This window comes from Solanum lycopersicum, chromosome 10, assembly GCF_036512215.1.
Source record: "Solanum lycopersicum chromosome 10, SLM_r2.1".
NCBI classification, from domain to species: domain Eukaryota; kingdom Viridiplantae; phylum Streptophyta; class Magnoliopsida; order Solanales; family Solanaceae; genus Solanum; species Solanum lycopersicum.
Window position 1 is genome coordinate 1777632 of NC_090809.1, and position 15521 is coordinate 1793152.

Sequence of the window (15521 nt, forward strand, 5' to 3'; positions counted from 1 at the left end):
CCCATTAGTTGAGTTATTTGTTTATGATATCATAATACAAGAAAGGGAAATACAAAGAACTAATATTAGATTTATGTTTTGCTCAAAGAATCAATGATTTATGACAAAACATTAAACAAACTTATCTGTCACATGACTTGCTACAATGATTACTTAAATAAGAACTAGTTTGAGAGGCCCTTCTTCTCTTCATATTCTTTGACCATGCCATTTTTGGCAACTTTATATACAAAAGTATAACAGTAATAAACCTAACGTAATCTCGCAAGTGGATTAAGTAAGGTATACAGTAATGTGTACGCAAACCTTATCCTACCTTATGAAGATAGAGGGTTGGTTTCCGAAAAGACCTTCATCTCTTTATATTCAAACATAAACACTCAAATATTTAGGAATTTAACTAGGTGATAACTTTTCACTACATCTAAAGCGTTAAAAGACAAATTTACCTAGTATCTATACTGGGTGGAAAGTAGCAGGTACCTGTGGAATACTCAGATGCGCAAAAACTGGGCAAGAGCATCATTCATTGATGTTATGTAATTTCAAAATCCAAGTTGACAACCTAATCAGTAGACTGAAAATGGATATACTTGAAATGTATCAACGAAAGTTAATCTAATAAGACCTAACTACAAAAAGATCGTATCATGATCTGTCATTCATCAGATCCCACTTGTGGGATTACACATAGTATGTTGTTGTTTGTGTTGTAATACAAGGGATCTTTGTTTTGTATATCGGTAGATCACATCCCCTGCATAAGGCTGGGCTCAATGTATTTTGGCAGCAAAAGTAGCGACTTTTGTCACTCATAGGGCTTAGGAACAAACTGATAAACGGATCGAAATACATGAAGGATTATTTTCTCAAATAAATTACGTTGTACAGACTCTATAAAATGTTGTCACATCTATGGTGGATCCTCCAAAAATGCATTGCTTTTGGAGAATCCGACACACACCCTTCAGCATTTTTTAAGAGTCCGAGCAACATAGCAAATAAAAAGCATCACACATAAAGTTAGGTTTATCTTACTAGATTAAGTTTTCTTTTTATACCATTGATTCCTGCTAGTTTCAAGTTTACTCTTACCAAATATTACCATCTTCAAAGTTAGTACTTTCCAATTCCAAGGGACCACAACTACAACAAAATGGAGGATAATAGTACTAAACCTGGTAGTAGAACTATGAACTTCAACTAGTTAGCACTTTCACTAAAAAGATCCTTTTGTTCACTCCATATTCACCAGCTCATACTCAACAAGGGAGAGATTGTTATCCTGTTTCACTTCAAATGCAGCAGGTTCAGTAACCTCGACGCGTCCCCATTTGTCCACAGCTAGTCTCATGGTGCTTTTGAACATGTCGATCTTAGCATTCCGAAGGATGACAGTTGTATCAGCCTTCATCAGATCAACTGACCACAAAATCGAAGTTAAGCATCAAACAAATCTTTGTTAACACAAGAAGAAACAAAACCAAATACATGGAAGCCACTTTGAGCACTAAACATCATCTGAAATGACAAAGTCACAAAACTGGCTTTAATTTCCAGTGAAGTTGGGGGAGAAGGAAAATGAATAAATACAATTCAGTGGACTCTATTTCCGGATGCCTTCACAGATTACACAAAGTGGTGCTACTTAATCAAAGTTATACTTGACTAATCATATTAATAATCCAGCTTCTTATACAAAGTCAGACGCCATGGTCATAAATATAAATACTCGAAATGCATCAGCATCCAAGTAAACAGGAAAAAGTAGATGGTAAAGGCACAAATGTACAAAATAGAAACTAAAATGAGAAGAAGCACTGACTAGCAGTGATGAATCAAGACATTTGTGATGCAAATATGCTATAGGCTCAGAATGGAGAAGGATGTGACATTAACATCAACTGAGCAGTCAAAAAGGAAATTATTTTTTTCCACAGAAAACACATATAGGTATCAACAATAGATGGATTCATATATCTTGATCAACAATAGAAGGACTCATTAATTACGATGTTAAATGTCTGTGTCTCGCTGTTAGAGCCCTAAACAAACTTTTAAGTGTGTGTAGCGTAATGTTGTGCAACAAATATGATATTAGAGCCAAACAAAATCCTCCTTGCAATGACAGCATCACCTATCATCCTTTCTGATTTCTGAAGAAGCCAAGCACATCAAAAGGTTACAATAGATGAACATCAATTTCATTTTTTAATTAATCCTGCATCAGAACTCAAACATTTACCAAGACACCAAGAGTGGGTAATCCTCCAGTAAGCTGTATTATCTTTCTAACTACTCCAAACCAAACCATTTCTACTAAGAACATTAGCTGCTTGTCTCCTATTTAATTGAGGGTTACAACCATACTAATCATTAGAAGTTCTCTCTAGTCTATACTCCTTTTAATCATTCACAAAAAGCAAAATAAATGGGGAAAAGGTGCTACTCATGCTCTAGCCTTTCCTTCATTATAGATGATATGGAAAGAACATACAACTGAATTTCCAATCAAAGGAGGTTGTAATCATTAACCCATTTTATCAAGCAGGCAACACTATCAAGGATCTTGTATCCACAGTTTGCTTTCATTGATAAATGCAGATTTTGCAAAACCATAAACTCATAAAAGAAGAAACTAGAAAGCTATTCTTATCTATCTCGTTCAGCAAAAACATTTCTTAATTTGGTACCAAGAACCATGTCCTCAATCATTAACAATCAAAAAAGAAAAAGGAAACAATATCCTCTATCGCTATGTGAGCGAGAAAATTTTGGTACTTTGTTCTACTATCATGCAGTGCATCATAGATTCGAAATTAGAACACAATATTCAATGCTGGCGCAAATTTCAAGTGGTAAGGGGTGCAGACTTTCTGACTTCGACCTCACATGTATGTACATATTTGATACTAACTTAATATGCAAAGGTATAAAGTGCTCCATATCAAAACACAAAGAAAAATGTCAGCAAGCAAGATAGAGAAACATTGTATGTATATATTTGATACTAACTCAATATGCGAAGGTATAAAGTGCTCCATATCAAAACAAAGAAAAATGTCAGCAAGCAGGGTAGAGAAATATTGCTGCCTCAACTTATACACACATTCTATTACAAGAAGAGTCCAAAATACATCATGTCATATCAAATGAGATCATCAATTGAAAAATCTGAGCATTGTCAATTCACCAACCTCTCAAAACCAGCACCCTAGGGCTTCCTAAAGGAATTTACAACAATTAGCTCTCCAAAAAGTTTCAATGATAAACAAATGTTGAAAGAATAAAGTAGTGAAGTTAAAGTAGTGTGCTTGATATGCTAAATTATATTAGGACTCTCCTGTATGCAATCTTATAAATACTACATGTATCATAGTCTAATTAACTTACACAGTATTTAAGCAGGCAAAATTTCCTAATTTCCTAATTTCTAAGTCTTACGACCACCTAGTCAACAAAACAATTTCATTTGTTTGGCCCCAATAAAAGGAACAAACTTTTCACATACTACAATAGAAATGCATCTTCTCAGTTAAATTTCGAACAAGTCAAACCTCTCAAAACCAGCAACCTGTGATTTCAGAACAGAAATCACACAAGGATCAACCCTTCAAAAAGCTTTAGTGACAAACTCAACAAAAAACTTAAAAGTAAATGGTCAAAAATACATATAATCTATCATGCTCTCAAAAGTTTCATAATTCAACTGTCTATTGCTCCAATTACCTAACTAAACTTACAATCTCTGTTCGACTGCTGGAATTCTGATTCTCTGTATTTGTTGGTTCACGAGAAAAACATGTCTAATTTTTTTTTATATCAATCACGATTTGACACGTGACTTGAGCTGATTGGGTGTTTTCATTTATTTGTTTCAAAATTGCATTGTTTATTGTTTTAATGGGTGCGAAAAAACTTAAATATCTCTAACGATGCTCAGTATTCAACAAACTCTTCTACGTCGCATGCAATTAGGTGATCAAAATGTCATACTATACATGTTAGGCTCACGATTAGAAAAGTGACATGGGTGTCGGAACTTCTAAAAAGTTACGAGAGAGGGGAGCAGAGAAGGGGTTTTAAGTCTATGTTGCTCGGACTATTCGAAAATGTCAACTAATGTGTGTCAAGGTCTTTCAAAAGTGATGCATTTTTGTAGGATCAGATACGAGTGTGACGACATTTGTAGACGAACAATATAGATTTAAATGAACATTTCTAGCTATTACATGTGTTTTCAAGCTTTCACAAGTAGTATAACAAGTATCTTTCTAGCTTCATTATGTATCAAAGACGAACCGTTATGCAATGTTTGAGAATATCCCACCTAGAGTCGTCAAAATGGGCTTGATCCGCGAGGTCGGTCCAATCCAACCCTTGAATTATGTGGGGTTGGGCCTAATTTTTTTTGGCCCATTTAGAAACGAGGCTTTTTAATCCAGCCTCACTTGGCCTGCTAGCTTCAGAGGCCAGCACGTGGACTATATATATATATAGTAATGTATTATTTGTAAATGTTTTATCAATAAATATGTTAAAAACATAAAAAAAAATCAAGTCTTTTAAACTAGCTTGTTTTTTATGGGATGAATGGTTGAATGATCAACATTTTTTCGTTAAATCTTACGTTGACTATTACGTATTTTTTGTAAGCATTTACCGAACTGTGTGATTCATTAATGAAAATTTGTATGTATTGATGTCCTGTTCATAGACGTCAACATTCGATTCTCTTAGATACTCCTTCTAAGAGGATAATATTGTTTATTTTTTAGTTGAAGGGCCAACCCGTGGCCCGCTTAGGGATGGGTTGAGCCGCTATTGTATTAGCCCTTTAACTAAAAGGGTCAGCCCGCCCCAACCCATTTAACTCTCTAGCCCGTTAGGGTTGGGTTGGGTCAACTCATTTTGACAGCTCTAATCCCACCACTAATTGATCAAATAAAAGGGTAGAGCGGTGCACTAAGCTTTACTACATGAAGGGTCCAAAGAAGGGCTGGACCACAAAAGTCTATTCTGTAAGGTTGTTTTCACAGCTTGAATCTGTCACCATAACTTTACCAGTTACACCAAAGCTCCACTTCCACACGACTAGTCAAAAAATAAAATTTTATTGCACTGTGATTCAAGGTATATATTACACGATATTAGTAAATACAACAGATCTATATTGGCAATTCAATGTGTGATGTAACTTGCCATACGATCAGCCTGTGAAGTTTTATTACTTATTGCTGCAACAATTTATGTAGGCGTTAATCGGAGTAGAATCAATGATGATCATTTTGTTGATACGAATGCCTTTGACAGAACGACTTGAGCCTTCCTAGTGCTTCTTCAAGAGAAGCTGGATCCGCGGCAAAGGTTATTCTAATCCAGTTCTTCAAACCCACAGCAAGTCCTGCAAAAACGTTTCGTTCAGATGAAATCACCTCGTTATAAAGCTGGAATCGTTGTTTTAACTCGATTGTTAGTTGACTAGTTCTTACCTGGAAGGAGTATAACAGATTCCTCTTTCGCCAGTTTGAAACAGAAGTCAATATCATCGCTTATGTCTATCATAAGCGGTAGATGCAGCTTCACCTGCATACATTAGAGATCATCATTTTAAAATCGAAAAGCATATCCCTGATGAATTTATTTGTCTTCGATCTCTCTCATAGCTTACCATTACGGCCATTGATCCTTCTGGTTTATACGGGCAGCTAATACAAGGAATCTCCTTTATCTTATCGCAACAAATGTCTGCAGTCCATTTCAATAAGTTAACCGTCTTCCTGAAGAAAACGTCTTCTGTTTGCTGAATAATGCGAGGGACAGCCGCCTACACAACATGAGATTCAATTACATGACTTGTCTAAAACTCAGAAATGTTGCAGTACTTATTGCATTTACAACTGATCATTACGTAAACTGTAATTCTAATACGCCTTAATCATATACATTCGATAAAGGATACGAGGGATAAAATGCAGAACCTGTATAAAAGTAGCTGGACCTCCGCAAATGTCACAATACTTCTTAATACGTTCAACAAACTGAAAACAATTTCATCCATAAGTCGATACAGAGAGAACGAAAACAGAGATTTCATCTCTAAGCACTTGATCATGTCGTGTTTAGTACAAACCTTTGGATTTTTGAAGGTGCCATTAGGATCATTTGTGACAAGCCAACCAAGACGCCAGCCAGGGACTAACCATCGCTTAGACAAAGAACCGAGAGTAAGCACAGGAGCAATGTCTCCGAAAATTCCCATTGGTACAAAGGGGTTAGCCCCAAAAGCAAGATGACCATATACTTCATCCGCGATCACTATAGTCCTAAGCTTCTTAGCAGTTTCCGCAATCTGATTTAAACACACAAAACAAGTTCTCAAAATTAATACAGAATGCTAAAAGGAAAAAAACAACCGTTGAATTAGTCGAGATGCACACAAACTAGCACAGACACCACGGTAATTAAAAAAGGGATAGTAAGAATAACCTGTTGAAGATGCTGGTAACTATAAACATTTCCACAAGGATTCCCAGGATTTATAACAACTATTCCGATCGTGTTATGATCTGCTAGAGCTTCAACAGCATTGAGATCAACCTCCCAGCCTTTGTCTGGAATGAGATCAAAGTATCGAACTTCGATGTTTCTAAATGCAGCACACAGTGCATAAATTGGGAAACCAGGCCTCGGTAGCAATATGTTAGCACCAGGGCGAGCCAGAATCGACAATGCTAATTCAATGGCTTGGGTGCAACCAGCTGTGATATAAACATCATCTGCACATAACTTTTCGGGGAGCTCACGCGACAAATAATCTGCAATCGCCCTGTTCGATCAAAATATATGGATCAATAAATTAAAACAACGTAACCAACTAGTAAAACATCGAGGGTACATCTAAGCTGACCCGGACACCATAATTAAAACAACAACATACCAAGCGTAACACCGCACATGGGGTTCCGGGGAGGACAAAGTAGAGTAAAGTATACACCAACCCTACCCCTATCTCATAGAGATATAAAGATTATTTCGCGATAAACCATCAGGTTGAATAAACCACTTCCAAAGAGTTTGAAAAAGAGAATACATAATGAGAACAGTAACAACAACAAAATAATTCAAAAGTAGCACACAACATACACCAATAACAACAACGAAAGAATACAATAACGGGAAAAACAACAAATATATCCCCGAACTATCATAAATAGTGTGCAGATGCCTTTCGTCATACTTTTGGGACATTTGTGTCCTCTGCGTCCAAAAACTAGAACATATGTGTCCTTCTCTCGTACGGAAGACTAAATAGGGACACGTGGCACAATCTTATCCGTCGATCCAATTTTACTAAATGTCGGGTCGGTAGATAAAATTATGACACGTGCATGTCTGTTAGTATAAAGGATACATATGCTCCAGTTTTTGAACGATAGGGGCATCAACATCCCAAAAGTACAACAGACTGTATCTCCGTACCATCTAAGATAGTTCGGGGTATATTTGTGCTTTTTATTTACAATAACTAAACACCACTATTATTAAATAAAAACTAGAGAAATTAAGTTGCAAGCTGGCCCGTGCACCACAATTACTACAACAACAACAACAACATACACAGTGTAAACTCACAAGTGAGGGTGGGCAAAGTAAAGTATACCTCTCTGGAAGAAGTTATTTCTGATAGACCTTAGTTTAAATAATGTATTTCCAAACGGTTTGAAAAAGAAAAAAAAAACATAACAATAATGCAATAAGCGAAACACTACTATTTTTTTAAAAAAGAAAAAGTGAGGAGGTGGGGGTCAGAGGTACTTGTTGGTATTGACGCAACAACTACTGCAATAACACATTCAGTATAATTTCATAGAATAACAACGGAATAATACGATAATTTAAAAAAGAGAGTTGAGGGCACATTTACTTTCTTGTTTGAGGAAGTCCCACAGTAGGTGAATAACCATTGAATTTGTGAGAAGTAAGAGATTCAATAACAGCATCATGTGCAACATCAGGTGAATGAAAACAAGAATATAATGTTGGGTCACCCATTCCTAATGATATAACTTTCTTCACATCTGTTGCCTCTGTATTTGCCATTAACAATCCAAGAATCCCTTTGATTGTGATGTTGTTTGGGGTTTCCATTTCAACTTGATTGTTAATTGCTCCAACCAAATTGCCTTCCATTACTGAAAATTACAAAAGAGAGAAAAAAAAAATGACAAAAGCAAATAAAGTTTCAATTTTTATTTGCTTTGTATTTAGACCACTCATTTTTGACTTATTATATAGAGGTTCAAGATCCACTTTTTTTTTTTTTAATTGTGTTTGGGAATTTTGAATCTCACTAACTTCATTAAATTATTAGATACTCAAAAGTTTAGGTGATTCCATTAGTTTAGATTCACATGCCAAGCTCTCGTCATTGATCGGTCTGAAGCAGATCTAAGATTTAAATTTTATGAGTTTGAGTTCAGACTTAGTTGGTTCGAGATTTAAACTGTATGAGTTTGAATTCAGAATTAGTTAATACGTCATGAGTTTGAGTTTAGGTTTTGTTGATTCAAGAGTTGAATTTCATGAGTTCGAGTTCAGAATTAGCTGATTCAGTTTATGTGGATTTAGGTTCATTAAGGGGTAAGAAACTTACTACGTAGTCTAATTAATTTAAATTCACGTTAAGTATATTTATTGTGAGATGAAGAGTTTTTTGGTAATAGGAGTGGATTCACGATTTGAATTTCATGACTTCGAGTTCAGATTTAATTGATTCAAGATTTGTATTTTACGAGTTCAAGTTCAGAATTAGTTGATCCAAAATTTAAAGTGTATGAGTTAGATATCAGAATTAATTGATTCAATTAATCTGAGTTTAGGTTCATTTTGGATGAAACTTACTGGTTTAATTAATTTAAATTCACACTATATAAATTTATTATGAAACGAAGAGCTCCTATTAATAGAAATGGATTTTAGAGTTGAACTTTATGAATTTGAGTATAAAATTAGTTGATTCATGATTTAAATTTTATAAATTCGAATTCAGAATTAGTTGATCGATTAATTTGAACTTAGATTCATTTCATATTAAAAGTTTATTAGCCTAATAATTTGAATTTACGATTCATTATGAGATAAAAGAATTTTTAAAATAAATTTAAATTTTAAGTTTTGTGAGTTCGAATTTGAAATTCAATAATCCAATTCTTATAGGTTCATGTCCATGTTCTTTCATCAGTCCTTCTTTTACCCTATTAATTATTAACCATATTTTCATGTCCTCCGATCATAATTATTTGAAGTTTACTGATCTGATTAAATTAAATTTTTTAATATATGATTTTTGTAATTTATTAATTTAATTAATTTAAACTTGTATTATATACACTTATTTGAAATTAAGTTCTTTTTATTAATCGATAACAGATTTGAGATTTAAATTTAACAAATTTGAATTTTAAATTAATAATTATTTATATTAGAAATTCATTGATCCAAATAACTTAAATTCATGTTATATAAATTCATTGGAAGTTTTTTTTTAAAAAAACTCCCTATTAGGGATAAACAAAATTTAAATTTCATGGTGAATTTAAATTTAACTGATTTAGTTAATCTGGGCTCAGATCATTCAATCATTCATATTAAAAGTTCATCGATTTAACTAATCTTAATTTACACTACGTAGAGTCGTTATAATTCAATCTTTATTAAAATGTTACACATAGTAAAATCTTAATACACCAGACACGCGATTGATATCCTAATCGAATCCCGATTGGGTAGTTAGTTAGAAATGTGGGACCCACCCAAATAGTAGGAAACTCTCTTATATGCTTTGATGTTGTGTGGTTATAAGTTCCCCACGAGTCAGGATGAGAGCTATATATTTTCTCTACGGTGTTGAAAATAATTTCATTTTTTTTAAAAAAAATGTTTGGAGAAAAAAAAAATCAACAAAACATTTTTAAAAAAATAATTTAAATCACTAATGGACATTGAGACAAATCCCCCAAAAAAGGAAGTTGGTTTCTAAAATGTTGGAAGCAAAATTTCATAGAAAAAAGTATTTATAAAAAATTCTTAAACAATATTTTGAAATACAAAATGTTTTTTTTTTCTTTATGTTAGTTGTGTGACTGCTCCACTATAGTAAAAAAAATCAAAATAGATTGTTATCTGGTGGTGCGATTGTTTCTCTTTTAATTAAAGACTCGTATTCGTGCCCTAAGTATAAAAAAAAATTTGTTGAGAGTGTTATCTTCTAACGAGTTATATATACGCAATTAAATTTAATTGATGCTTCAATATGCAGAATAAACACCGAATAGAAAAATTGAAAGAAAAAAAGGCACATTTTTTGTACATACATTAACATAATGATATATTGAGTAAACAAATTTAAAGTATCAAAACAAACATATTTTACTCACGAAAAAATGATTAATCTAAATTGGGGTTGTAAGGACCATTTTTGGAATTATTAATTAATTTTCTTTCAGCTTCTTATAAATAACAATTTATTTTATTTCTCTTTTGAGTTTCCTAATTATTTCCTCCGTCATATTACATTTGTTCATTATATTATTTTATAATGTCTAATAATATTTGTCTACTTTATAAACGAGTAGACAATTTTACACTTAAATTTTTTTAATATATAATTATTATTAATTATAATAATTTATCTATTATATTTTTCAAGACATTATATATTGAGAAAAGGGTCAAAAATGCCCTTAAGTATTAGAAATGGCTCAAAAATATTTATTATATTCAAATGTAATATAGTAAAATTACCCTTCTGTTTATAGTTTTTAAGAAGAGTGTTGCAAAGTCAATAGTGAACAAGTATTATTGGACGTCTATAATTAATGGTATTGCTTATTAGTTAATCTTAGTGGGACATTTCGAGAATTACTTTTTTTTATCCTTAATTACTAGTCCATTTTCCTTTTTTAATTGTTCATTTGGCAAATCAAGAAAATATAAACTTTTTTACATATTATACCCTTAATTAATCAATTTTGAAAAAGGTAAAACTTCTTGAAAATTTTAAATTTTTAGTTCATCCATTTCAGAATTAATATGGTAAAATGGTAAATTCACTATGTCAATCGTTGTTTTCTTAATAAGTACTCTCTTCGTCCACAATTGTTTGTCATTTTTTTTCCCATTTTGCCTTAGTCTTGCACACCGCTCAAGGAAAATTTAATTCAATGTGTAATTTGACTAATATAAGTACTATACCAAGAATATCAAAAGTCTACATAACTTCTCAATTGAACTTCACTGCATTAAGGGCAAAATTGAAAGAAAAAAAATGACTAATTGTTTTTGATTAATTAAAAATTTACAATTAATTTTGGACATTTATTTTTAATATATCTGCCAAATAATTATAAACGGAGAAAGTATGTCAATTTGAAAATGAACAAGTAACTAGAGACTAAGTACCGATCAGTTTCCTTATAAATTATTGCTTATTAGTTAATTTAATTTTTGATTATTGCTTATTAGTTAATTTAATTTTTGATTATTGCTTATTAGTTAATTTAATTTTTGCTTAGTCAATGATATTGCTTATTGGCTAATCGTCTTCACTAAGTATTCATTTCACACTATCTTATTTATCATTATACAAATACAATTATATAAACTTATTTAGAATAAAAAATTATTTCGTCTGGTATTATTTGTCATGGTTTCTATTTTATAGTCAAACAATATAAACTTTGACTAACATTTTAAAATGTATTTTTCATCATATTAATATGCAAATAATCACAATTCAAAGTACTTTTCATATAATTTTAGAATATCTATTTTTTTAAAATATTGAATTAATATAATCTAACTTAACTTTAAAAATTAAATAAATTGATTTTTAAAAAACGTAACATGCGGGAGTAAAATTATTTAACCAAAATCACAAAATTCTTGCCACTAGTGTGTCTCTCTCTACATATATAAAAAAAATCCATTCAATTATTTGACTATAATGACAACACACTTTTCGAAATAAAAATAAATTCTACTTGTGAGGGTTAATCTTTTTTATTAAGAAAAAAAATTAAAATAATAATTAGAAGATTGTCTGTCAATTCACGTGTTCATATAAGTCAAAGGAATTAATCAGTTTATTAAGTGATACGCGATCCAAAATATTCGAAGTAATATTTAAATTTATAATATGAGTTTAATTAATTATTTCACATTACATGTTTTACGTTGAGTTGTTTGAAATGATTGAATCAGAAGTTTTATATAGTCAAACCTACACGGTAAAAACGCGTTTAATTTAGATTTTTAGAATTCAAAATTAAAAATATCGAAAAAGTTATTAATTATCAAAGGATAACAATTCATTATAACGATCATATTTTTTTATAAAAATCTTATATTTTATATTATATGTTCTTTATAACAGTACTTTATAACAATAAAAAAATGATGTACAATCCTCATTTTAAATAAAAATTTCATTAGATTTTTTGTTGAGATGAATTTTTATTAAACACATAATTAAAATAAAGTGCTAATGTATACAAAAAAACAAACAAGTCTTAGTTAGCTGTGTACATTATAATGATGAAATTAGCTTATAATTGGGTAATTATTAGTCTATGCCAACCTTTGAACATATTAGTGAGACAATAATGAAAAATTCCAATATTTCTTAATTATATGAGAAAAAATTATAGTAGCAAATTATGTCTTCATATTATAAACTTCAAGAAGTTGAAATTATCATAAAAAAGAACTTAAATGTTATTAAGAGTTACTAATTTTATGTTAAATATTATTTTAAATGTATCTAAAATAAAAGGATCTTGGTATATATGTATAAATCATATAAATTTAGTGGGACACTTATAAAATGGATTAAATGGACATTTTTTTATTTCTTAAAAAAATAGTTTAAAATAAAAAATTTCCTATCAACAAAATTAAAAAAAAATTATTATTTAAATTAGTTAGGTGAAATTCTAAGAAAATTACTCTTAATTGAGCGACTTTTTAAGAGAACTAATTATAGTTGAATATAACTTTTATTTTATAAAAATAAATTAAATGACAATATAAAGAGAATCATTCTCCCTAATTATGATTGTATATTAAAGTTGTGCTAATAGATAAGTTGACTTTCTAATATGTGTTTAGTTTAACAGGTAATCAATATTTAAAAAATGGATTTTATGACAGTTAATTAATATAACAAAATTTGTTGTTGATTTTATTTAGCCATAAATTTTTTGTTAGCTATGAACAAATCAGGCAATGAAATTTATAGCTAATTTTTTAATTATTTTTTTTTTGTAGTAAATTAAAATTGATAAAAAAAAAGGGGGGGATAATGCACAAGTACCCTTCAACTTATGTCTGAAATCTTAGAGACACACTTATACTATATTAAGGTCCTATTACCCCCTGAACTTATTTTATTAATAATTTTCTACCTCTTTTCGACATACGTGACACTATCTTGTGGGTCCAATGCTGGTTAATTTTTTGTCAAACTAGTGCTACGTAGACCGAAAAGGGATAGAAAATTATTTATAAAATAAGTTCAAGGAGTAATAGGACCTTAGTATAGTATAAGTGTGTCTCTGAAATTAGGTTTTAGAAGTTCAAATGAAATGACCAAAGTTAGCTAGAGGTATAAAATTAGGCTTTAGAAATTAAAATGAACTAACCAAACTTAGCTATGTGAGAGTTAATTTCTACCCTAGGTATAAAGGAAGCTTTTAGAAGTTCAAATGAAATTCTCATTTATTTTCGTCTATAGATATTTTTTTAAGTCCGCCGTCAAATCTTAGGGCTCGAACACTAGAAGTTACAACATGAGCTTTTTTTTGGGCCTCAAAATCATAATGTTGTTTTCAGCCATTCTTTTGTAAGGCTAAGATTTAAATGTATTTCTTCTAATTAAAAAAAAATATCAAATCATTGAAACAAAATGATCAATTTAATCGTTTCATAAGAGTTTAATTGTATATGATTTTGTATTTCATCAAATTAGATAATTATAACACTTTTTACACCATCAATTTATGTTTATAGAAGTAAATCTCCATCGCAAGTCTGATACAATTAGGGGCGGGCATAAAAACCGGTATTCGGTTTAATTTTTTGTATTTTCGGTATTTCGGTTCGGTTTTCGGTACATATTACTTTGAAATTCGGTATTTCGGTTTAAACCGAAATATTATATTATAATTTATAAATTATATATATTTAATAATTATTAATATTAAATATTTTTTTAAAAAAAATAAGAAACCCTAAGTTGAAATATCAAAGCCCATTAACTTGAAATATCAAAGCCCATTAAGTTGAAAAATCAAACAAAAAATTGAAAAAATTGTTAAGTTTAAAATTTTAAAAAGCCCACTAAACAGGCCCATTAAAAAACCGAAATAAAAAACTGAATCAAATTAATAAAAACTGAACCGAATTAACAAAAACCGAACCGAATCGAAATATTTCGGTTCGATATTCGGTACGCAATTTACAAAAACCGAAAAAACTGAAAAAAACCCAACCGAACCGAAATATCGAATGTCCACCCCTAGATACAATAGTTCAAAAGAAAAAATATGCAACGTGCTACAATCGATTAATTTAACATGATACATAATTTATTTACAATGTCAATATGCCTAACTTAATTTTTTTTTAGTAATTAATAATTTTAAGATTTTTTTTCAAGACACTAAATAACAAACGATATTATTTCTTTTTTCGTACGTAAGTAAATATTATTCTATTATTACACAAAACAACATTTTTTTTGGGGTGAAAAACATACCTGTAAATTGTCTCTCTAGTTGTATGGAAAACTCTATTGAGAAATTCTTTATATTATCGACGTATAGAAGTTAATCAAACTTTATAATAAAGTGATTTTATTTTTTTTTTGAAAAAGTTGGTGTTGCAATGTGTAAATATATATATATGTGTGAGATGAAATAATGGTAAGTCTTTCAAGTTTTTGGATAAACAGATACAAACAAATTAGAGTGTCAAGATGAGGATAAGAAGTTTCAAGATAACAAAATGAGTTGGGAAATTTGAAGATGACAAGTTATTAGAATTAGAAGATAGATAGCAAAATGAGTTTGGAAATTGTGGTTAACTTAAACTTTTATTGCTATGTGATGCAGAGATTATACGAGTGTAATGACAGATAAGATTGTGTACGATATATTACTATGAAATAAAAGAATTTCAATGAAAAAAGATCGATCACAAGTCGTTTGTTTATTTTCCTTGTGTGTTTTTCTTTTTAAAAAAATAACAACAGATTTTAAAAGAAAATGAACAAAAGTCCGTTAAGTTATTTTTTCGCACAAAATATGTGAGAACTATAAAGATCTATTTTTAAAAGAAAATTGATGAAGTCTGTTGGTTTTTCTATTTCTTGCGAAAAGTGAGAACTGCATTGAATTTTTAAAGCAAAATTACGATTGAAGAATATAAATTAAAAACAGCGAAGTTTTTTTTCTTTCAAA

The 15521-nt window shown here is 30.5% G+C and overlaps 1 protein-coding gene and 1 long non-coding RNA gene across 2 annotated transcripts; both read right to left on the reverse strand.

Moving 5' to 3' along the window:
* Nucleotides 1-836: 836 nt before the first annotated feature.
* On the reverse strand, nucleotides 837-3888 carry LOC101265173 (uncharacterized). Its single transcript, XR_011212085.1, has 2 exons — nucleotides 3730-3888; nucleotides 837-1422 (listed from the first exon to the last, which is right to left on the reverse strand). It is a non-coding gene; the product is annotated as an uncharacterized lncRNA (long non-coding RNA).
* Nucleotides 3889-5095: 1207 nt separating this feature from the next.
* On the reverse strand, nucleotides 5096-15011 carry LOC101264863 (probable aminotransferase TAT2). The gene is made up of 8 exons (XM_004248207.5): nucleotides 14819-15011; nucleotides 7928-8195; nucleotides 6490-6829; nucleotides 6134-6352; nucleotides 5982-6041; nucleotides 5672-5827; nucleotides 5493-5586; nucleotides 5096-5404 (listed from the first exon to the last, which is right to left on the reverse strand). Exons 2-8 carry the CDS (start codon nucleotides 8191-8193, stop codon nucleotides 5274-5276), a joined length of 1266 nt encoding a protein of 421 aa, XP_004248255.1. The 5' UTR covers nucleotides 8194-8195; nucleotides 14819-15011; the 3' UTR covers nucleotides 5096-5273.
* Between the last annotated feature and the right edge of the window lie 510 nt (nucleotides 15012-15521).